The sequence below is a fragment of the Parus major genome, chromosome 11, assembly GCF_001522545.3.
Source record: "Parus major isolate Abel chromosome 11, Parus_major1.1, whole genome shotgun sequence".
Classification (NCBI taxonomy): Eukaryota; Metazoa; Chordata; class Aves; order Passeriformes; family Paridae; genus Parus; species Parus major.
In genome coordinates, this window is record NC_031780.1 from 984,682 (window position 1) to 1,003,790 (window position 19,109).

Consider the following 19,109-nt stretch of genomic DNA (forward strand, 5'->3'; position numbering starts at 1 on the left):
TGCTCCCATGAACCCGGCACCTCCCACCATCGCCCCCGCAGGAACAGCCCCCCTTCCCCATTCCTCCGTGCCAACGCCGGGTGCCTCCTCCCCCTTTGCCGCCTATGGGAGCACTGGAACTCTCGGGGGGGACCTGTGTGTGCCCCCCAGCCCCACTGGAGTGGGGGTTCCCGTGGCCACCGAGGGACAGCTCCGGGGGGGTCCCTGGACTCCATCGTCCCGCCCAGCCTGGAGCAGCATCTCGTGTGCTGGGTCCCCCCATGCGGCGCCCCCAGACCCGCCGGGGCTGGCAGCTCTGGAAAGCCGGTTCTGCTTTCCTGGCCAAGGTCACTGACGCAACAGGGAAAGTTCCCAGCTGGCACCTGGGGGGAACAGCCAGTGCAGCTGCAGCCATGGCACTCTGCACCTTCACCCTCCTCTTCCTCCTCCTCCTGCAGGTGGGACCATCGCAGTGGGGCCGGGACTGTTGCACGGCCACCCCCACCCCGAGGTTCTGTGCAGAGCCGTGGCCCTACAGCCCTGCTCTCCATCCCACAGGACATGCTGACCTTCCCGGAATATGGACACGGCCTCCAGCAGCAGGAGAGGGACTGGATCATCCCCCCCACCAACTGCCCCGAGAATGATCAGGGACCCTTCCCCAAGAAGCTGGTGCAGGTATGTGTGCCCATGGACTGGGTCACAGGGGGTCCCTGGAGGACTGGGACACCTCTCACCCTCCCCTTCCTGCCTCGCTGCCAGATCAAATCCAGCAAGGAAAAGGAGACCAAGGTTTTCTACAGCATCACAGGGCAGGGGGCAGACACCTTCCCCACGGGTGTCTTCATCATCGAGCGGGAGACGGGGTGGCTGGAGGTGACAAAACCCCTGGACCGGGAGGAGAAGGATAAATATGTGGTGAGTGAGGGGAGCCTGTGGCAGGATGGGGACGATCCTGGGGACGGCACACACGCTGACTGTGCCCTTGCAGCTCTACTCCCATGCTGTGTCAGCCAACGGGCAGCCCGTGGAAGACCCCATGGAGATCATCATCACCGTCACTGACCAGAACGACAACCGGCCCGTCTTCACCCAGGCAGTTTTCCAGGGCTCTGTGCTGGAGGGAGCTAAGCCAGGTGGGACCACTGCCACCACCTGGCAGGCAGCACTGGAGGGATGTGTGACAGGTCACCAATAACCACCTGCTCCAGGCACGTCGGTTCTGCAGGTGCTGGCCACCGATGCAGACGACGCCGTGAACACCAACAATGGCGTTGTGAGATATTCCATCCTGAGCCAGGTGCCAGAGAAGCCCCAGCCCGGGATGTTCACCATCGACAGCAGCTCTGGGCTGGTCTCTGTAGCCAGGCTGGGGCTGGTGGCAGAGGTGAGTCCCGGACTCAGCCCCCACCGAGCTCATCCCCCACTTGTGGGTGACAGAGCCTCTTGCCACAGGTTGTCCCTGAATACACACTGGAGATCCAGGCTGCCGACCAGGAGGGGATGGGGCTGCGAGCCACCGCCACCACCCGCATCACGGTGCAGGTGAGACGTTGAGCCCCCCGGTGCCCCGGCAGTGCAGAAGGGCAGGGCGAGGCTATGGTGAAGCCGGTGCCGGTTCCTGACAGCCCCACGTGCCCGGCTGCCGCAGCACCGATGCGCTCCAGGTGCTTTCCGTGGTGGGAGGCGAGACCGGGATGGCAGCTGTGCTGTGGCTCCTCCTGGCCCAGTGCCCCAGCTTCCCACTGGGCTCTGGGCCACCAGCCTCGGGGCCACGGCGCTGCCGGAGCGTGGGTGCCAGCGGGGCTCCTGGGCACAGCTCCCAGCGGGAAGCCGCCCGTGCGGCTCGGCCCAGCCGGGGAGGAGCACCCGGTTCTGCGGGAGCCCCGTGCCAGGATAGCGGCATCCAGCCGCGCCAGCTCCACCGGGAGAGCTGTGGCGCCAGGAAGGGAGGCTGGGCTGGGGATGGCGTTTTGTGCAGGGTCATCGGCCACAGGTCCCTGGCCAAGTGGGACAGAGGACAGGCAGGTAAGCTCGCCAGGGTGCCTCTGTGGCACCCCCACGTCATCTGGTGCTGGTGTCAGGCTGCCAGTGGGAGCTGCTCCGGCTCCAGGGAGGCTGCCTGGTCCTGCCGGCTGCTGGGACACAGCCCCGAACTGCGCTCCCACCCCAGCACGGGAACTGCAGGAAAAGAAGGGGCCTGGCTGCCCCCAGCAGCGCTGACCTTGATGCCAGCCAGCTGCAGAGAGCTGGGCAGGGTCAATGTCCTCCGGAACGCGACAGCGTGGGCAGGGATGGGGCTGCTGGGACGGGGCTGCTTCCTCATCAGGTCCAGGCTGGCTGCTGTGCTGTGCTGAGGCCCACCAGGACAGGCAGGTGAGCAGGGAGCTGCTGCCGTAAGCACAGACCCTGCATCCTGGTGGGAACCAGCTGGCACCCACACACGGTGGCTGAGGAGCCTGGGGCTGAGCACCGTGGCATGGGAAGGACGTGGGTTTCCATATCCCAGCTCTGGGGAAGAGCGAGGTGCAGGGGCTTGGCTGCAGCACAGTCAAGAAGGCAGATGGTGCTGCCAGGACAGGTCCAAGCCCTGCTTCTCCCTCTGCCACAGGCTGACAGCATGTCTGAGGTGGGAAACAGCACCCTGACCACCCATGTGCTGAACACGGCCACAGGGCTGCCGGCAGCCGGCCTTGCTGTCCGGCTGGCCCAGCTGCAGGAGCCGGGGCTGCAGTGGATGGAGCTGGCACAGAGGTAGGAGAGCTGATGGCACCGGAATGGGGCAGGGACACTGCTGCCAGTGCTCTGTGAGCTTGGCCAAAGGCTCCTGGCATAACTGGCTGCCCAGCCTTCACCTGGGGTTTGCTTGCTGGTGGCAGGGCTGGTGCTTGGGGGTACGGCCAGGGCAGGTTCTGAGGGTACAGCGGGGCAGGTTCTGGGGGTGGGGCTGTGTTTTGGGGTGCAGGAGGACTGGCTTGGTCTGGTTTCAGGTACACGGATGCGGATGGGCGCTGTCAGCCCCTCCTGGCACCGGGACAGGCCAAGTCTGGCACCTACAAGCTGCACTTTGAGACAGCCGAGTACTGGCGGGGACTGGGGCACACCAGCTTCTACCCCTTTGTGGAGGTATGGAGTGTGGGGAGACTGGGAGCAGTGACACAGAAAGTCTGGGGGCTGGGGCCAGGCTCAAGGGGCTGCACTCCCCAGGGCCTCACTACAGGAGGGGGATTCCCACTGCTGTCTCCTCACTCTCCCTCAGGTTGTCTTCATCATCACCGACCCGGCACAGAAGCTCCACGTCCCGCTCCTGATCAGCCCCTACTCCTACACCACCTACCGGGGCAGTTAGAGGGGCTCTGCCTTCCCCTGGGCACCCAGGAATGGTGCCACTGATGCCATTAAAAACTCCACACAGCACTGTTTTGTCTCAAAAAAATCGCCTTCCTCTTCTGGAGGGACAGAAGGAGCCCCCGGGGCACCTGGTGGGGTGGGTGGGATGCCTGGAGCCCTCCAGCTGTGGTCCCCCTTGGGAGGAGAGGTTCCTAAAGATGCTCACTGGGGTCTGTTTAAAGGCATGGAGCAGGAAATGGGCACAGCCCCACTACCAGTGTGCCAGTAGGACCCTCAGTGCTGCTGGCATCAGGTGGGCACTGAAACGAGTCCAGCAGGGCCCTGCCCCAGTTCCTGCCCTGGGAAGGGGAAGGACAGTGGCTGGAAACCCAAGTTGTCCAGGGGGATGCCAAAGGCTGTCAGCTTTGCCTCGAAGGTCTGCAGCATGTCGTTGTGTGCCTGAGAGGAAAGGGTCCCTGTCAGCCCCTCTGTCAGCAGAGGAGAGCTCCCTGCACCCCCAGCCTCATTTCCAACCCCCAAACCATGGAATCACAGAACCCTTTGGGTTGGAAATGCCTCTAAGATGACCGAGTCCAACTGTTCCCCCAGCAGTGCCAAGGCCAGCACTAACCCACATCCCCACATCCACACAGCTCTTAAACCTCTCCAGGATTCCTCCCCACCCTTACCTTGCAGACTCGGGCCAGCTGAAGCTGCAGGTCCTGGATGGTGGCATTCTTGGAATTGAGCACGTCCTGCAAGGGGAGATTGGGCTGAGGCTGCGCTGCCCAGCCCTGGGGACACGATGGCCGGGTGTGGCGTGGCAGAGGACAGGCGAGCGGAGCAGCACGGCCTGGCAGGTGGCCACCACCCTGCCCCCTCTGAGTGGCAGTGCCAGGGACAGCCAGCCCCGGGCAGGGACAGGGAGCTCCGGATGAACACCACAGCCATCCCGGTCTGCCCTGCTGCGTGGGGAGTGCTGGCAGCACCTGCTCCAGCAGCACCACCCTGCTGCCGCGGCACCACGGGAATTACGGGGAGCCAGGCTCCCCGAGGCAGCTGAGAGGAGGAATTCAGGGACCCCAGCAGCTGCAGGAGAGCCTGACGCCAGTGATGCCATCCCAGGAATGTGTTTTCCTTCCACCTGCTGGGAGGTGACACATCCAATGCCTGTCCCACAGGCCTGGTACGAATCCCAGAGCATCCCAGAGCTTCCCCGACTCCCCCTGCAGCAGGGACCGGGTGGGGACATGCAGGAGGGCACCAGGTGGTGGAGCCCTCGTTCCCTGTGTCTGTGCCCAACCCGCAGCAAGCACTGCTCCCTGGCTCCAGCTGCGGCAGGCTGCAGGAATGTGGGTCTCCAGGCTCTCTGCAGAGGTATTTTTAGCACGGCAGACACCGCAGAGCCCCAGGATCCTGTCTGCACTGTCCCCATGGCCAGGCGAGGCTCACAGGTGTGACACCCCCTGCACAGAGCCCCTGGGTGCCACTGGACCTGCTGGCCAGCTGGCTGTGTGGCAGCACAGGGTGCTGGCAGTGCCATGGAGCCTGTGGCCATGGTCCTCCAAACAGGCCCCACCTGAGGGACAGATCAGTGCCAAACTCTGCCACCCACACTCTCCACTCTGCAGGCAGAGCTGTGTGCCCCATGGCACCACACGTGGCCCTGTGAGCACTGGGAACGAGTGCTGTGCCACCTACAGCCATGGAGGATGGGGACTGGTGTGTTCCAGGGCAGCAGGCACCCCACAGTGCGCTCTGCCCCCCAAATCCAGCCCTTGCCGGGCTCCAGTACCTCCAGCTTGTGTGAGACCAAGGAGAGAGCGCTGGGGTCGAGGTTGGAGACTGCAACGACCTCGCTGAGCTCCACCTCCTTCTGCTCCAGGAGGCTGAGGAGTCCCTGCAGCTTCCGCTCCAAGAGCAGGTTCTTGAATCCCGTTCTTTGTTGCACCTCGTTAATGGCTTTGGTGAACTTCTGATAGAGCTCATCTCGCTCCTCCTGGACCTGCTCCGGGAGACAGCACAGTGTCACAGCACCCTCGGGACCCCAGGGGACACAGGGGCCTGCACAAGGCTGACTGGGGTCTGTGTAATGGTGTGGAGCACAAACAGGGCAGAAAACTGGTCCAGCAGCTCAGCCTGGCCGTTCCCCACGGCACCTGCAGCCCACAGGGAAGGCAGGTGCTGCAGCACAGCTTCCCCCCCTCCATTCTTCCCTCCCTCCCTCCCTCCATGGCGCAGCACCTGCACTTCTCCCTCCTCCCCTCCTCCCCTCCAGGCACGGAATGCCCCAACGGGCTCCCTGCAGCACTAATTCAGACCCCAGAGAGGGCCCCCGGCACATGGGGGTCTCTTCTCTCATCCCCACAGCTGGCAGCAGTCCCTGGCTCACAGCTAGTTAATAACTGTCCTAATTAGGACAGTCTCTCCTCCAAAGCCTATTTCTGAACGCTCCGAATCTGGCGCTGTCTTAATGATGGATTGTTAATGAGGCCTCGGATCAATGTTCATAATCCTGGGGATTTCTACGAATTGCAAATGAGCTCTCTCCTGCCTCAAAAGATTTATCTGGGTTAGTGGGGGGGAGCACTCGCTCTGCAGGGCTCTTCCTGAGCACCCCAGAACAACGAGAGGGAGCGAGCCTGGAACGCTTGGCAGAGGAGGGGCCCGTGGCAATCCCCCTCTCCCGGCTCTGCCCCGTGCAGCCCGGGGGCCTCGCTGGAGCGTGCATGATTGCTTAGCAAAGGACAAGGCCAGGCCTGTCTGCTGACCGTGGGAGAGGCTGGAGCTGGGAGCAGCTTTGCTGGGAGCAGCGGTTATCACCCGACTCTGGATTAGCTTTGGAAAGCCCTGGGCTAAGCACGGGCTCTGCTAAGCCCCACGCCCTATCCTCTGCAGAGGGGTTGGAGAAGGTTTGGAGAGGGTGCCAAGCCCTGCCTGCAGGTCCCACCTTACTGAACCGCTGCTCCAGCACCTCGTGTTCCCACTGAAGGTCCTTCAGTTCCTTCTGCGTGATTTTCAGATGGGCTTTGGAGTTCTGTGAACAGGAAGGGAGGGTTAAAGAGAACAGGATTGTCTGGGAAGTGTTGGAGATGTGTTCTGGGAAGGGAGGAGAGTGAGCAGCAGAGAGAAAACCAGGCAGCACCCACACCAACCCCCCTGCAGTAGGGTTGGTCTCCCTTCCAGTCTCTCTTTGGATCCCCATGTGAGATCCCACAAAAGCACAGTAAGCAGAACAGCAGGACTTGCTTTGCCCAGCAATCACTGCACACCAAGTGGCAGAGGTCAGTGTTTTTTCCTCCAGGAATGAGCCCATGAAAGGACAGGGCTGGCCACTCACCATCAGGGCCTCCTTGTCCCTGTAATAGTGAACCAACTTCTTTTGCAGCTCAGCCACCAGCTCCTGGGCCTCCTGCAGTGGCTCTGTCAGCCCCTTGTTCTGGCGCAGCACATCTGCCTTCTCTTTTTCCAAGACAGCCTCCTTCTTCTTCAGGTCTTCCACCTGCTCCTGTTCTTGGGAACACAAGTCCTGGCTCCTGGGAGCTGCCCAGCTCCTCAGAGTCCCCCACACCCTTGGGATACCCTTCCCACTCAAATGCTGGTGCACAGGCCAGTGGCAGCACCCACATTGACACCAGAGAACTGCCAGATCCAGATGACACCCTGGCAGGAGCAGTGACACAGGGATGGGCAATACCTTCAGGAGGCTGATGAGTGTCAGGTTTTTGGCAGTGATATCGTTGTAGTAGTTCTTGATGGCACCAAAAGCCCCCTCATGGTTCCCCATCAGCTCGCTGATCTGAGTGTTCTTCCTCTCCTCCAGCTCGTGGATTTCGGTCTTTCTCCGCAGGTCCATCTCATCCCGCAGTGCCTGCATCTTCCTGGTGTACTTGGCCTCCATCTCTGGGGGGAAAAATTGTCAGAGCTGGGGAAAAACTGGCTGAAAGTGGGGAGGAAAGGTGATCAGAATGGGGAAGGGAGAAAAAGCACCCGCAACTGAGGGAATACTCGCCAAAACTGTGTGGGTTGGGACTAGCTGAAATTGGAGGGAAAACCAGCCAGAACTGGAGGGCAAACTAGACAGATCCAGGGAGGAAAACCAGCCAGGACTTGTGGGGAAAACTGGCCAGAACCTCAGGTGGGGGAGATCAGCCAGAAGTGGGGTGGGAAGGTGACCAGAACCAGGAAAAAAAAATGGCCACAACTGGGAAAGGAAAAATGGCCAGAATTGAGGAGAACTTGGCCCCATATGCTCAAGGTGCTGCTTGGGAACCAGAAACAGCTCTCCCTGTCATGCTCCTGTGGGATCTGCCTCATGCCCTGACCTTTGGTCTGCATCTCAAAGTCACTGCGTAGCCGGGCCATCTCTTCCTCGTGTTTCTGTAGGAAGAAACTCAGTGTGGGAAGAAATAATCAAATCCCAAGTCAGCCCAGCCCCAGGGATTCCCTCCTGCTCTTTGGGAAAGGATTCTGTTCCCATGCTGATGCAAACAGTGGCTTATAGGTTTTCCAGCTGCTCTCACAGCTCCCCACTGTGGGAGAGGGGTCACCCAGGAATCTCTTCTCCTCATTCCTGCACCAGAAATCCCATCCCACCCCACAGAGAGAGACAAGGAGGCAAGATCCCACTCCTGCTCCCACCCTGGGGATAAGACACCTCACAGGTGGCTCCAGCCCAGCCAGGGACGTACCAGGCAGAGGTTTGTAATGGCTGCCTCGTTGGCCAACTCCTGCTCCTTCAGCCTTGTGTTCAAGGCGCGCTTCTCTTTCCACAGCTCCTGCTCCTGGTCCCAGTGATCCTTCTGGGCACGCTTCAGGGACAGGACTTCCCCTGCCTTCAGCTCCGTCAGGTTCTCCTGCTGCTCATGCAACAGGTGCTTCACCTTCTGCTTGTACACCTGAGGACAGACAGAGAGCGGGTGAGGGGCTCAGCAGGATCACCCGGAACTGGGATGCTGGTGAAACATTCCTGGATTTCATCCTGCCCAGCTCCTACCCCTCTCCTCCTCAGAGGTGCCCAAGGCTCAGCTGGAGCCCTTCAGCCCTACCTTGATCTCCAGTTGGTGCCGCTCCTCCGCCTCCTCCATCTCCCGGTCGCGGTTCCGCAGCTCTGCCTTCTTCTCCTCCAGCTCCCGGCGGGTGATTTCCCAGTAGCTCTGGATCCTGCTACACTCCAGCTGGAAGGAGTTCCGCTCCTGCCGCTCCCGGTCCAGCTCCTCCCGGAGACGCACCATGTGCTCCAGCAGCTGCCAAGCCAGGAGGAAGGGACAGGTAAGGAGGAAGGGAGTTCTTTGGAGACTCCACATCCCAAACACGGCAGGATGTGGTGGTTATCACTGGTGTGGAGCTGTGGAGGTTCCTGACTGAATCCAGCAGCTTCTGGAAAGTCCCAAACCTCATCGGACTGCCTGCAGCCTGGGATGGGGTTCTGGCTCGCAGTGTCCAGTAACACCATTCTCAGGTGCTCAGATACTTCTGGTCCATGGAATTGTTTGGGTTGGAAAAGCCTCTAAGATCACACTGAACTGTTCCTCCAGCACTGCCAACCCCTAACCCGTATCCCCAAGTGCTACATCCACATGACTCTTAAATCCCTCCAGAGATGGGGACTACAACACTGCCCTAGGCAGCCTGTCCAGGGCTGGACAACCCTTTCCAGGAAGAAATTTTCTCAATATCCAACTTGAACCTTCTTCAGCACAGCTTGAGGCCGTTTCCTATCCTCCTGTCCCTTTTCCTTGGGAGCAGAACCCAGCCCCTCCCAGCTGTCCTCTCCTGTCAGGGAGTTGTGCAGAGACAGAAGGTTCCCCCCTGAGCCTCCTTTTCTCCAGGCTGAGCCCCTTTCCAGCTCCCTCAACCACTCCTGGTGCTCTGGACCCTTCCCCAGCTTTATTCCCTTCTCTGGGCTGGAGCTCCTCAGGGACTTTATTGTCATAGGGGACCCAAGATTCCATGTGTGGCCTGAGTAGCACCCAGAACACAGGGCTGGGGAGCAGAGGGTGGGATGAGGAGGCTGCTCCTTCCAGGAACAAGAACCCCCCCTCCCCAGCCCCAGCCAGGCGTCAGTGACACAAACCCCGGCTGCTCGTCCCTGTCACCCTCTGCACCTGTTGTCCCCGGAGCTGGGGCCAGGCGCCACGCAGGGTCCCCAGAGCTGTTCTGACATGTCCTTACGCCTCCTCCCCAGGGCTGGCCCGGGGACCTCTCACCTGCTCCTTGCTCATGTCCTCCGGGGCCGAGGCATCCACCATCGCCGGGCCTTTGCCCCCCTTTCCTTTGCCCCCTGCCTTCTTTTTGGGTGCCTGAGGACAGAAAGCCAAGCACAGGAGGTGAATGGGTGAGGAGCGCTGCTCAGGGTCCCCGTGCCGGCCCCGGAGCATCCCTGCTCTCACGGCAGGGACACGGCGACAACGGCGACACGGAGCCGGGAGCCCCGGGAGCAGGCGGGGAGAGGCTCATGCGCTGCCATTGCCGACTCGGTTCTGTGGTGAGCCCCGGGCACAAAACGCCTGTACCCAAAATAACGCCGGAGAAGCATCGCCGCGGTGCTGGAAACGGCGCCGAGGGGCTCCGTACCCTCCCCGGGAGCGGGCCGGGACAGGACGGGGATCCTAGAAATCGGGCCGCGGGGCTCCACCGCCCTCCTCTGCCCGCACATCCCGGCTGCAGGACACCCTTCAGCAGCCGCCCCAGTTCTCTCCCCGACCCCGGTTCTCCTCCTGATCCCGATCCCGGCTCGGGCCCGGTTCCGCTCTCACCATGGCGGCGGCCGGCGTCTCCGGGCAACGGACGGCAGATCCCGCGAGACGACGGCGAAATCTCGCGAGAGCTGCACTGCGGGAGACACGCTCCCTAACGACGCCACGCTCCGCCCTGGCAACGGGGGCGGGGCCAGCGAGATGGGCGGGAACGGGGCGGGGACGGGGCGGGGGCGGGGCGGGGACCGGGAGGGGACACCGGGGGGAAGCGGGGGGACATCGCGGGGACCGGGCTGGGAGGAAGCGGCGGGGGGCAGTGTGAGGGAACGGGGAGACTGGGGGAACCGGGTTGTTCGGCGGCGGAACGAGTTCGGGGAGGACTGAGGGGACAAACCCGGGGGTCCCGCTGTGCCCGGCACAGGCTGCTCCCAACCCTGCGCCCCCCGCTGTGACCCGGGCTGTCCCCACCAGCTGGGGTCCCCCGATCCCCGCGTGCCCCTCGGCTCCTCCCGGTCCCCTCCGCGCCCTCTCTTGTCCTCCCGGTGCCTCCCGCCCCTCGGCTCCGCCCATCCCGGTGTCCCCGCCCCCGGTGTTCCCGCCCCCGCCGCGGCGGGCAGGACCGTGCGGGCTGCGGGCTGGCACCGGGCCCGCCCAGCACCGGACCGGCACCGGACCGGCACCGGCACCGGCATCAGCCCCGAGCCCGGCCCATGGCGGCTCCAGCAGCCGTCGCCGCCGCAGGTGAGGGCGGGGGGGCAGAGAGGGCAGGCACGGACCGGCACGCCCATCACCGTGGAACCGGGCCGGGCCCCGCGGGGCGGACAAGGAGATGTAGGGCGGGGGTGCAACGGGAAGAGGAGCGGGGGGGGCGCATTGGGGTGCAAAGGGGGGCGTGGGGCCGTGCTGGGGGTGCCCGGTGCAGGGGGAGGGGGATGTGGGGGCGGGGACTGGACATCGCGGGGGGGTCTGGACAGGGAGAGTCGGGGATGGAGGGAGAGAGCAGTGGGGTACCCAGAGAATGTGGGGGACCACGGTGGTGTCCTCAGGGGCCTGAGGGAGCACCGGAATACCCCGGGGACTTGGGTGGCGGCAGTGGGATGCTCGCAGGAGGTGGGGGTGCAATGGGGTGACATGGGGAGGCAGTGGGGTGGCCAAGTGGTCAGACGGATCAGGGGAGTGCCCTGGGGATTTGGGATTGCGACGGGATGCCCAGGGAATGTGGGGGTACGGTGGGGTGCTCGGGGGTGTAGAGGTGCAGTAGGGTGTTCACAGGACACGGAGGAACACTGGGGTGCCCAGGGGACGTGGGGAGCAGTGGGGTCCCTTGCAGACATCCCGCACAGCTGTGCCAGTGCCGGCGTGCGGAGGGGCTTGGGGACAGCGAGGTGGCTGTGCTGGTGCAGCTGAGGGGGATCCGGTGTTCTGGGGGGGCTGCACCTGGCGACAGAGGCGGTGCCAGGGCTCCCCTGCACGCCCATCCCTCCCGCGTGTGGCCCGCACACCGCCGTGCCGTAGCCGCCAGCACGGGGCAGCCCCGGCCGTGACCCCGGGGGAACGGCGGGACACCGGGCCCTTGAGGGGACAGTGCCACCGGGGCGGGTCGCGGGTGCCCTGGGGTGCCGGTACCGGCGGCTGCCCGGCTCTGCGGTTGCCGTGAGTCAGCACACGTCGTGCGGGAGAGATCCCTGATCCGGCCCCGCTCCCGCCAGGCAGCCGGTGAGCCCAGGCCGGAGCGGGCGGTGTGGCTGGGGACACTGCTGGTGACACGGCCGGCGGCACGGCGGGACCATGCAGGCGGAAGCCAGAGGGGAATTCTGCAGCCGGGACCAGCGCCCTGGTGTGTGGGGGCGTGGTGCGGGCAGGGGGTGGCACGGCCCGGTGTCACCCACCGGGGCTGGGCACCGAGCGGGGCGAGGCGGCGGGAGCGGGCAAGAGCGGGCAGCCCCCGTGTCCGCCCCACGGGGATCTTCTCTGCTCTGGAGCGGGATGAGAACCTCATGTCCCGGCCCGAGGGAACATACCTGCGGGGTCAGGATGTGGCGGAGTCAGTGTCGGGGCAGAGGGCTGGTGTCCCACTGGTGTCCTACCGATGTCCTGCAGCTCCACGTGCCGGCAGCAGGAACACCCCGTAACATCCCTTTCCCCGTGGGGTTGGAGGTCTCTGTCCCTGCCCCGCTGTCACCATCCCGGTGGGAGGGGTGCGATGCCCACCCCTGTGCCGTGTCACCCGGTAACTCAGCGGTGGCACGGTTTGGTGGCGGTGTGTGGTGCCAGGACCTCGTGGGGACAGGGTGCCGCGCCCCCCCGTGCTGCCCTGGGCACGCAGGACCTCCTGCCACCCTCAGCGCCCGCTCAGCCCCGAAACACGGCTGTGCCCCCGCTGTGTGCCACAACCACGGGCTCTACCACCACCGTGTGCCATGACCTGTGCCATGACCATGGCCGTGTGCCACGGCCGCCTTGTCCCTCCGGCTCTTCCCGCGGACAGTCCCAGCACAATGCGCCCTTGTCCGGGCCCCGGCACAGGCTGCGCTTTGTCTCGCCGACACAAAGGGGCTGCGCGGGGAGGGGGGCGGGGGCTGCCAGCTTCCGACACGAGGGTCTCGGGCAGCTCTGCCCGTTCCCCCGGCCATCCCCGGGGGTCCTGCTGTCCCCGGCCTCTTAGCTGGGCACCCCGGGATTGCTGGGGGGCCCCGGGAGGAGCTGCCCTCACTGAAGCAGAAGGTGCTGATGTGGCAGAGCTTGGCAAGGAGCCACTGGTCCCGGAGCGCCCTGCAGGGACCCCGACCCACGGGCCGGCCCAGGAGACCCCCCGAGTCCCCGCGGAGGAGCAGGGTGGCATCCCCATCCCCAGCGCCGGCCTGCTGCAGGTCACTGAGCGCCGACGTGAGTGAGGCCCTGAGCTGGGCTCCCTGCCTGCCGACAGCATCACCTGCCTGTCCCCAGCACCTCTGGGTCTGCTCTGGGCTTTCCTGCCTGTCCCCCAGAGTCTCCTGCCAGCCCTTGGGTTTCCTGCCTGTCCCCGGTATTCTGCCATCCTCTGGGTTCTCCTTCCTGTCCCTGGGGTCCCCTGACACCCCTAGGGGTTCCCTGCTAGCCCCCAGCCAGTCATACCCCCCCCAATCCCCTCATACCCCCTGCTCCCTGGGCCACAAGCAGCAGACCCCCGCCTCCCCCACTGGGGACAGCGGTGGGTCCCCAGCCTCCCCCCGGTGCCCGCAGAGCCCCTGAGCAGCGTGTCTTCGCTGGAGGTGCACTTCGACCTGCTGGACCTGACGGAGTTGACGGATATGTCGGACCAGGAGCTTGCCGAGGTCTTCGCCGACTCCGACGAGGAGAACGTGGCCGGAGAGACGGCCGGCGGTGAGCGGGGGTCCGGGGCCGCCGCTCCCGGTCTGTCCGCCCGTCCCGGTGCGTCGCTGACCGCCCACCCGCCGGTGCGTCCCGCAGGGCTGCAGCCGCCGGCGGTGCCGCGGGCCGGGTACCTGCGCTCGCCCTCCTGGACCCGCGCGCGGGAGCAGGGCCGGGACAAGAAGCACTTGAGTGACCCCGAGCTGCCGCCGGGACCCCCGGACGCCTTCCTGCCCGCCGAGCGCCCGCGGGAGCCGTAGGGACAAAACCCGCCGGGGGACACCGGGACAGGCCGGTGCTGCTCCCGTCGGTACTGATGGAGCCCGTCCCCGGGCGCAGGACTCCCGTTAGCCCGCCCGGAGGGCAGAGGCGGCCCCAGCCCCGCGGCGGGGACGTACCGGGGCTGCCCTCAGCCGGTGGCCCGCGGCCCCGGGGGAAAACCGGGCCGGCCCCGCCGGCCCCCGGGAGCGGCACGGCCTCGGTTGCCGGGAGCGGCGGGTGGGGCAGGACGGGACGGGTCGCACGGCTGAGCGCGGTCGATGCTGGTGCCCGCCCGGTTCTGATGTAGCAGTGCTGTGATCCGGTAAAACCGACCGACCGATCCACCGCCGGCCTCTGCCCGTCTGCGCCGCCGCGCGGGGGAGCGGGAGGAGCTGGGGGCACGGGAGCAGCGGGAACGGGGGGTGCTCGGCTGGTACCGGGACAGCGTGGCCGCGGCCGCTCTCGGTGGACGAGAGACCGGCGGTGGCTGCGGCACATCCCCCGCAGTGCAATTCTATCCCGCGGACCGGCCCGGTGCCGGTGCTCGCCCCCGGCAGCCCCAGCATCGGCGGGAGCTCCCGGGCTGCCAACCCCGGTCATCCGCACATCCTGCCCGTGGCCCCGGTGCCCCTCGCCGCCGCCCGAAGCAGGGACACGAGTGCTGGGTTGCGCAAAGAGACTCGTTAATGCTACAGGAAACACCGGGGAGAAGGGGAGGCAGCGGCTCCACACCGCACCCGGTCCAGCCCGGGGAACATCCCGCAACATCCCCCGCGGGGTTCGGTCCCGGTAACGGTGGTGGGGAGGGACCAGAGTCCAGTGCTGGGTGTGGGAGGGACTCGGTGCCATCCCGGTGCCAGGGCTGAGCCCTCCCGACAGCAGCAGTGACTCCAGGACAGCGCAGCACCAGCCCCGGCCTGCACCCCATCCCTGCCCGCACCCGGCTCCAGGCAGGGACGGCAGGAGCCGCGGTGGGGCCTTAACCGGATCCCAGTTAACCCGATCCTGGCCCCTCCGGTGAGGCTCTCCATGCTCCCGGGAATGGCTGGGGTCCAGCAGTGATTCCTTCCTGGCAGTGCTGCTATTTCCACGAGCAGAGGATCCCAGAGCCAGGGCCACCACTGGGTTGATTGTGTCCATCCCAGGGCCCTGTGGTGGGTGGGGGGCAGTCTTGGGCCTGAGACCCCACCGTGGGGCCAAACCCCCCTCAGGGCTCTGCCTCCGTGCCGGAGTCCTGGAACAAGGATTGCTTCCGCAGGCTCAGCCGGGTGCACCGGGGGCAGGTGGTGGAGTTGTCGTAGTAGCAGTCCCTGGAGGTGGAGGGGGACAATGTTGGGTCACCCCCTGGCACCCCCATGTCCCCACATCCCGCCCCCGCGTGTTGGTACCTGTGGAAGACGGCGGAGCAGTCGGCGCAGACCGAGGTGTGGCTGTCGAAGGGGAAGAGCACATCGCCCTCCCGGCACAGCTCACAGACAAAGCCCTTGGCCTGGCATCGCTGGGGGAGCAGGCGGGAGGAGACAATGGTGACCCTTCCAGCCCTCCACTGACCCCACGGGGGTCTCCCCACGGCTCTGCCCCGCACCATGGGCTCACCTCGCAGTCCAGCTTGATGTGCTTGGCAAAGAGCGTGTGGATCTCGGTGAGGGAGCAGCCGAGGCGCCCGGCCTCGATGTCGATCAGGTCCTGCAGCGAGTACATCTCATCGTTCTCCACAAAGTGCTGCCGGTCCTGCAGCTGTGGGCAAATGGGGCACTGTGACCACCACCTCCATGTGACTGCCACCGCCGTGTGACCGTCACCGCTGTGTGACCATCACCGCTGTGTGACCATCACCGCTGTGTGACCATCACCATTGTGTGACCGCCACCGCCGTGTGACCGCCACCACCGTGTGACCGCCACCGCCGTGTGACTGCCACCACCGTGTGACCGCCACCGCCGTGTGACCGCCACCGCCGTGTGACCGCCATCACCATGCCTGGCCCTGGCCCCAGCCTGACCTGCAGCAGCAGCCGCGCCTCCATCGCCTCCTTGCAGGTGATGAAGTAGGGCTTCATCAGCAGGATGTCCTGGCGCAGCTTCTGCAGGGACAGGATGGGATGGGGTGGGAATGGGGATGGGATGGAATACAGACAGGAATGGGGACAGGAATGGGAGTAGGAATGAGGACAGGGATGAAATTGGAATGGGGCAGGAATGGGAACAGGAATGGGGACAGGAATAGGACCATAGGGCAAACAGCAATGGCAGGGGCAGGATGAGGATGGCGACAGGGATGGGGTTGTTAACGGGATGGAGACAGAAGTGTGACAAGAAAAAGACCAGATGGGTGACGTTCATTCCTGTTGCAGTCTGGGCACCCTCTGTCCCAAACCCCCCACCTCACTTGCTTCCTCTCTGTGGGACCCAGTAGGTGCCACTGGGGTCTCCCCACCTCCTGCTCACGCCACAGGCCCTCTGTGGTGTCCCCTGCCCTTGTGGGGTCCTCCCCAGACCCAGCACTCACCCGGATCTCCACCAGCTCCTCCACGTAGTTGAAGAGCAGTGGGTTGATCTCCCGCAGCTTCAGCACCGGCCGTGACACCATCAGTGCCAGGTACCTCATGCTGCAGCGTGACACCTGCCAGGGCCACCGTCACCCCCCGCACCTGCCAGCCCTGCCGCCACCCGCGGAGCCCTGCCAGGGACCTGTCACAGGGACACGGCCCTGGGGACACGGCCCTGGGGACACGGCACTGGGGACACGGCACTGGGGACACGGCACTGGGGACACAGCTTCCCCTCAAGTGATCTCCACCCAGTGACCCCCATAACCAGGGACACGGCCCCCATGAACAGGGATGTGGTTCCCCAAGTGACATCTACACAAGGCCATGGTCCCCAGGGACATGCAAGATCAGGGATGGGATCCCCCAGGTGACCCCACCAAGAGGGACATGCTCCCCAGGGACTCCCATGACCAAGGGCATGCCCCCCCAGGTGACCTCTACCCAGGGCCACTGTCCCGAGGGACTTTGGTGACACCCCAGGGTGTCCCCACCCCAGGCCAGGGGCACCTTGCGGGGCTCGAAGTCCCAGTTGTGGATGGCACGGGCGGGCACCACGGCCAGGTCGTTCCAGTGGCAGCTGGAGCAGTAGTAGAGGCCGGTGTAGTCGCACTGCCGGGCCTCGCTGGGCACCCCCCCTGTGGTGGCACAGGGCTGGCATGGGGCTGGCACTGGCACCCCCCTGCTCTCTGCTCACCCCACACCCTGTGTGTGCCCCCAGGACACCCAGCAACACCTGGGGACACGGCAGGGCCCCAATGTCACCTTCCCCAGATCCCCGTAACTCCCAGCCCCCAAAGCCCAAACCTTCAGCTCCTACGAGCCCCCCACAGCCCCTCAGCCCCAGGCAGCTCCTCCAGCCTCACAAAGCCCCCCAGGGAGCCCAGCCCCACAAGCTCCCACCTCCCCTCAGCCCCCCTCTCAGTCCCACAGAGCTTCATGGAGCCCCCAGCCCTACACCCCCCAACCCCACAGAGCTCCCAGCTCATCCCAGCTCCACATCACCCAGCCCCACAGAGCCCCACAGGCCTCCCAGCCCCCGAGGCCCCCGCTCCCCCTGCTCCCCCCAGCCCCCCAGCAGCAGCAGGGGCTCACGGAGGGAGATGGGGGCCCGGCACTCGGCACAGCGATAGTCCTGGCTGTCCAGCCCGCTCTCGGGGCAGATGCTGAGCTGGTACTCGGCCTGGTGGCTCACCTGGGCCCGCACGCACGGTCGGCTCACCAGTGGCAGGCACTTGCTGTGGCACCGGTAGTAGCAGCCTGGGGGGCACAGGTGGGTGTCAGTGTGGGGATGGGGGAAGCAGGGACGTGGAGGGGGTGTCCCAGACCCACCTGTGCAGGTGTACCAGGTCTGGATGAGCCCCCAGATGATGGTGCTGCACTTGTCGCACATCTGCTTGACGCTCTTACTCTTCTCCTTGTAGAAACGATGCTCCAGGACCACCCGGATGTTGGGCTCATCCTCACCAGGGTCCTGCAGGGGGAAAGGAGGATCAGAGAACTAAAGAACCATGGAATAGCTTGGGTTGTACCTTAAAGCTCACCCCATTCCACCTCCTGCCACGGGCAGGGACACCTTCCACTATCCCAGGTTGCTCCAAAGCTTGTCCAGCCTGGCCTTGGACACTGCCAGGGATGGGTGTCAGCATGGAGCCCCAGCCATAGAGACCCCCTTGCCCCAGCTCCAGCCTCAGCCCCACCTTCAGCTCCTGCAGCTTGAGGCGGAGGTGGATGAGCCGAACCACGGCGTCCTTCTGCCGCTCCGAGTGCTCGGGCAGCGCCAGGATCACCCGCTTGCACTCCTCGATGGCCCGGCGCAGCTGCGGCACGTCCGACGCCAGGATCAGCCCCTGCCGCCACCACCAGAGGAAGAGGAGGGTGAGCTGAGTCCCCCACATCCCCCCCATCCTCACAACACCCGCCCCACTCACCACAGGGCGGGAGAAGTGGTCCTCGGCCAGCCCCAGGTCCAGAGTGCCCTCGGGGTCCCCTGGGGTGGGATCCGGCTGCTGGGCTACAAAGTGGGGTCTCATGGGGGGCTGAAACCACCCCCAGAATAGGGGTACCACGGAGGGGCTGGGCCTGGCTGCCCACCCCAGTGTGGGACAGGGAGTGGGGTGGGGGAATCAGCACCCACCTGGGGCAGGGGATTCTCCATCGGGGCGCTCCAGCTGCTCAGGGGTCTTGTTGAAGGGGTTCAGGTGGGCCTGGCGGAAGCGGGCCAGCCGCTCATCTGATGCCATTGCCACCGTCCTGCTGGGGAATGGACACTGCCTCAGTCACCCCAGCGCTGGCACCGTCACCAGCATCCTGTCACAGCACCTGCAGTGTATCAGCAGCACCCACACCCTGGCACCGGCACCGTCACCCCATCACAGGCACCAATAGCACCTCAGCAGCACCGACACTGCCACCAACACCCTGTCATGGCACTGACACTCCAGCACTGGCACTGACGGCCCAGCAGCAGCAGCAGCGACATGCCAGCACCAGCAGCACTGTCACCAACACCTCGTTACCAGCACTGACACCCCGGCACCGACACCTCCTCACTGTCACCGACACCCTGGCACACCCACAGAAACCCCAGCGCCGGCACAAACACCGGCACAAACACCGGCACAAACACCGGCACACGGACACCGACACACGGACACCGACACACGGACATAAACACAGACACACGGACACTGACACCTACACACCGTCGCCGGCATTCTGTCATAAGCACCAACACCCCAGCACCGTCCCCGTCCCCGACACCCCGGTCCTAGCACCATACCCCGTCTCCGTTCTCGTCCCGGTCCCCGTCTCCGTTCCCGTGGACAGACGCGTCTCTCCGCCTCCCACGCCCGTGCCCCCGCCCTGCCTCACCGCCAACGCCCGCTTCGGCCCACGGTCACCACGTACCGACACCGTCCACCCATCCCGGCCCCCCGAGG

At 65.1% G+C, this 19,109-nt stretch overlaps 4 protein-coding genes across 12 annotated transcripts; 2 read left to right on the top strand and 2 right to left on the bottom strand.

The window, feature by feature from the left end:
• The first annotated feature begins 236 nt into the window (after positions 1-236).
• Positions 237-3,396, top strand: LOC107210065 (5-hydroxyisourate hydrolase-like). Of its 4 annotated transcripts, XM_015640431.3 has the most exons (9): positions 237-437; positions 538-657; positions 742-897; positions 971-1,115; positions 1,191-1,366; positions 1,435-1,524; positions 2,591-2,733; positions 2,970-3,105; positions 3,239-3,396. In XM_015640431.3, the coding sequence occupies exons 1-9, from the start codon at positions 261-263 to the stop codon at positions 3,326-3,328; spliced, it is 1,233 nt and encodes a 410-aa protein (XP_015495917.1). In that variant the 5' UTR covers positions 237-260; the 3' UTR covers positions 3,329-3,396. The 4 variants fall into 4 exon arrangements, with proteins under 4 accessions (XP_015495917.1, XP_015495918.1, XP_015495919.1 ...); XM_015640432.2 differs by lacking the exons at positions 237-437; positions 538-657; positions 742-897; ... (1 more) ...; positions 1,191-1,366; positions 1,435-1,524 and adding an exon at positions 1,552-2,007; XM_015640433.3 differs by lacking the exons at positions 237-437; positions 538-657; positions 742-897; ... (1 more) ...; positions 1,191-1,366; positions 1,435-1,524 and adding an exon at positions 2,043-2,355.
• A 3-nt stretch (positions 3,397-3,399) lies between these two features.
• On the bottom strand, positions 3,400-10,179 carry GAS8 (growth arrest specific 8). 2 transcript variants are annotated; one of them, XM_015640428.3, is made up of 11 exons: positions 10,068-10,179; positions 9,519-9,611; positions 8,358-8,555; positions 8,001-8,207; positions 7,635-7,689; positions 7,007-7,212; positions 6,650-6,817; positions 6,260-6,346; positions 5,105-5,314; positions 3,999-4,064; positions 3,400-3,768 (listed from the first exon to the last, which is right to left on the bottom strand). In XM_015640428.3, exons 1-11 carry the CDS (start codon positions 10,068-10,070, stop codon positions 3,619-3,621), a joined length of 1,443 nt encoding a protein of 480 aa, XP_015495914.1. In that variant the 5' UTR covers positions 10,071-10,179; the 3' UTR covers positions 3,400-3,618. The 2 variants fall into 2 exon arrangements, with proteins under 2 accessions (XP_015495914.1, XP_033373014.1); XM_033517123.1 differs by lacking the exons at positions 7,635-7,689; positions 8,358-8,555; positions 9,519-9,611; positions 10,068-10,179 and having other exon boundaries at positions 8,001-8,108.
• A 116-nt stretch (positions 10,180-10,295) lies between these two features.
• DBNDD1 (dysbindin domain containing 1) lies at positions 10,296-13,964 on the top strand. Of its 2 annotated transcripts, none has more exons than XM_015640437.3 (5): positions 10,296-10,748; positions 11,717-11,844; positions 12,747-12,893; positions 13,230-13,370; positions 13,458-13,964. In XM_015640437.3, the coding sequence occupies exons 2-5, from the start codon at positions 11,796-11,798 to the stop codon at positions 13,616-13,618; spliced, it is 498 nt and encodes a 165-aa protein (XP_015495923.1). In that variant the 5' UTR covers positions 10,296-10,748; positions 11,717-11,795; the 3' UTR covers positions 13,619-13,964. The 2 variants fall into 2 exon arrangements, with proteins under 2 accessions (XP_015495923.1, XP_015495924.1); XM_015640438.3 differs by having other exon boundaries at positions 11,721-11,844.
• Positions 13,965-14,281: 317 nt separating this feature from the next.
• On the bottom strand, positions 14,282-19,096 carry DEF8 (differentially expressed in FDCP 8 homolog). 4 transcript variants are annotated; one of them, XM_015640436.3, is made up of 12 exons: positions 19,078-19,095; positions 18,305-18,420; positions 18,099-18,181; positions 17,868-18,017; positions 17,500-17,641; positions 17,263-17,427; positions 16,678-16,805; positions 16,128-16,241; positions 15,622-15,702; positions 15,216-15,356; positions 15,008-15,117; positions 14,282-14,929 (listed from the first exon to the last, which is right to left on the bottom strand). In XM_015640436.3, the coding sequence occupies exons 1-12, from the start codon at positions 19,092-19,094 to the stop codon at positions 14,827-14,829; spliced, it is 1,350 nt and encodes a 449-aa protein (XP_015495922.1). In that variant the 5' UTR covers position 19,095; the 3' UTR covers positions 14,282-14,826. The 4 variants fall into 4 exon arrangements, with proteins under 4 accessions (XP_015495922.1, XP_033373115.1, XP_033373117.1 ...); XM_033517224.1 differs by having other exon boundaries at positions 14,282-15,117; positions 19,078-19,096; XM_033517226.1 differs by lacking the exon at positions 19,078-19,095 and adding an exon at positions 18,950-19,025 and having other exon boundaries at positions 14,282-15,117.
• Between the last annotated feature and the right edge of the window lie 13 nt (positions 19,097-19,109).

Coding starts and splice junctions, on each gene's coding strand:
- DBNDD1 (XM_015640437.3), top strand. CDS start 11,796: ATGCAGGCGGAAGCCAGAGGGGAATTCTGCAGCCGGGACCAGCGCCCT. Junction 11,845..12,746: donor CAGCCGGGACCAGCGCCCTG/GTGTGTGGGGGC, acceptor CTGATGTGGCAG/AGCTTGGCAAGGAGCCACTG. Junction 13,371..13,457: donor GGCCGGAGAGACGGCCGGCG/GTGAGCGGGGGT, acceptor TGCGTCCCGCAG/GGCTGCAGCCGCCGGCGGTG.
- DEF8 (XM_033517224.1), bottom strand. Junction 18,182..18,304: donor TGGAGAATCCCCTGCCCCAG/GTGGGTGCTGAT, acceptor CCCACTTTGTAG/CCCAGCAGCCGGATCCCACC. Junction 15,118..15,215: donor ACATCAAGCTGGACTGCGAG/GTGAGCCCATGG, acceptor CTGCTCCCCCAG/CGATGCCAGGCCAAGGGCTT.
- GAS8 (XM_015640428.3), bottom strand. Junction 6,818..7,006: donor CACTCATCAGCCTCCTGAAG/GTATTGCCCATC, acceptor TCCCAAGAACAG/GAGCAGGTGGAAGACCTGAA. Junction 6,347..6,649: donor GGGACAAGGAGGCCCTGATG/GTGAGTGGCCAG, acceptor TCCTGTTCACAG/AACTCCAAAGCCCATCTGAA.
- LOC107210065 (XM_015640431.3), top strand. CDS start 261: ATGCGGCGCCCCCAGACCCGCCGGGGCTGGCAGCTCTGGAAAGCCGGT. Junction 898..970: donor AGGAGAAGGATAAATATGTG/GTGAGTGAGGGG, acceptor GTGCCCTTGCAG/CTCTACTCCCATGCTGTGTC. Junction 1,525..2,590: donor CCACCCGCATCACGGTGCAG/GTGAGACGTTGA, acceptor CCTCTGCCACAG/GCTGACAGCATGTCTGAGGT.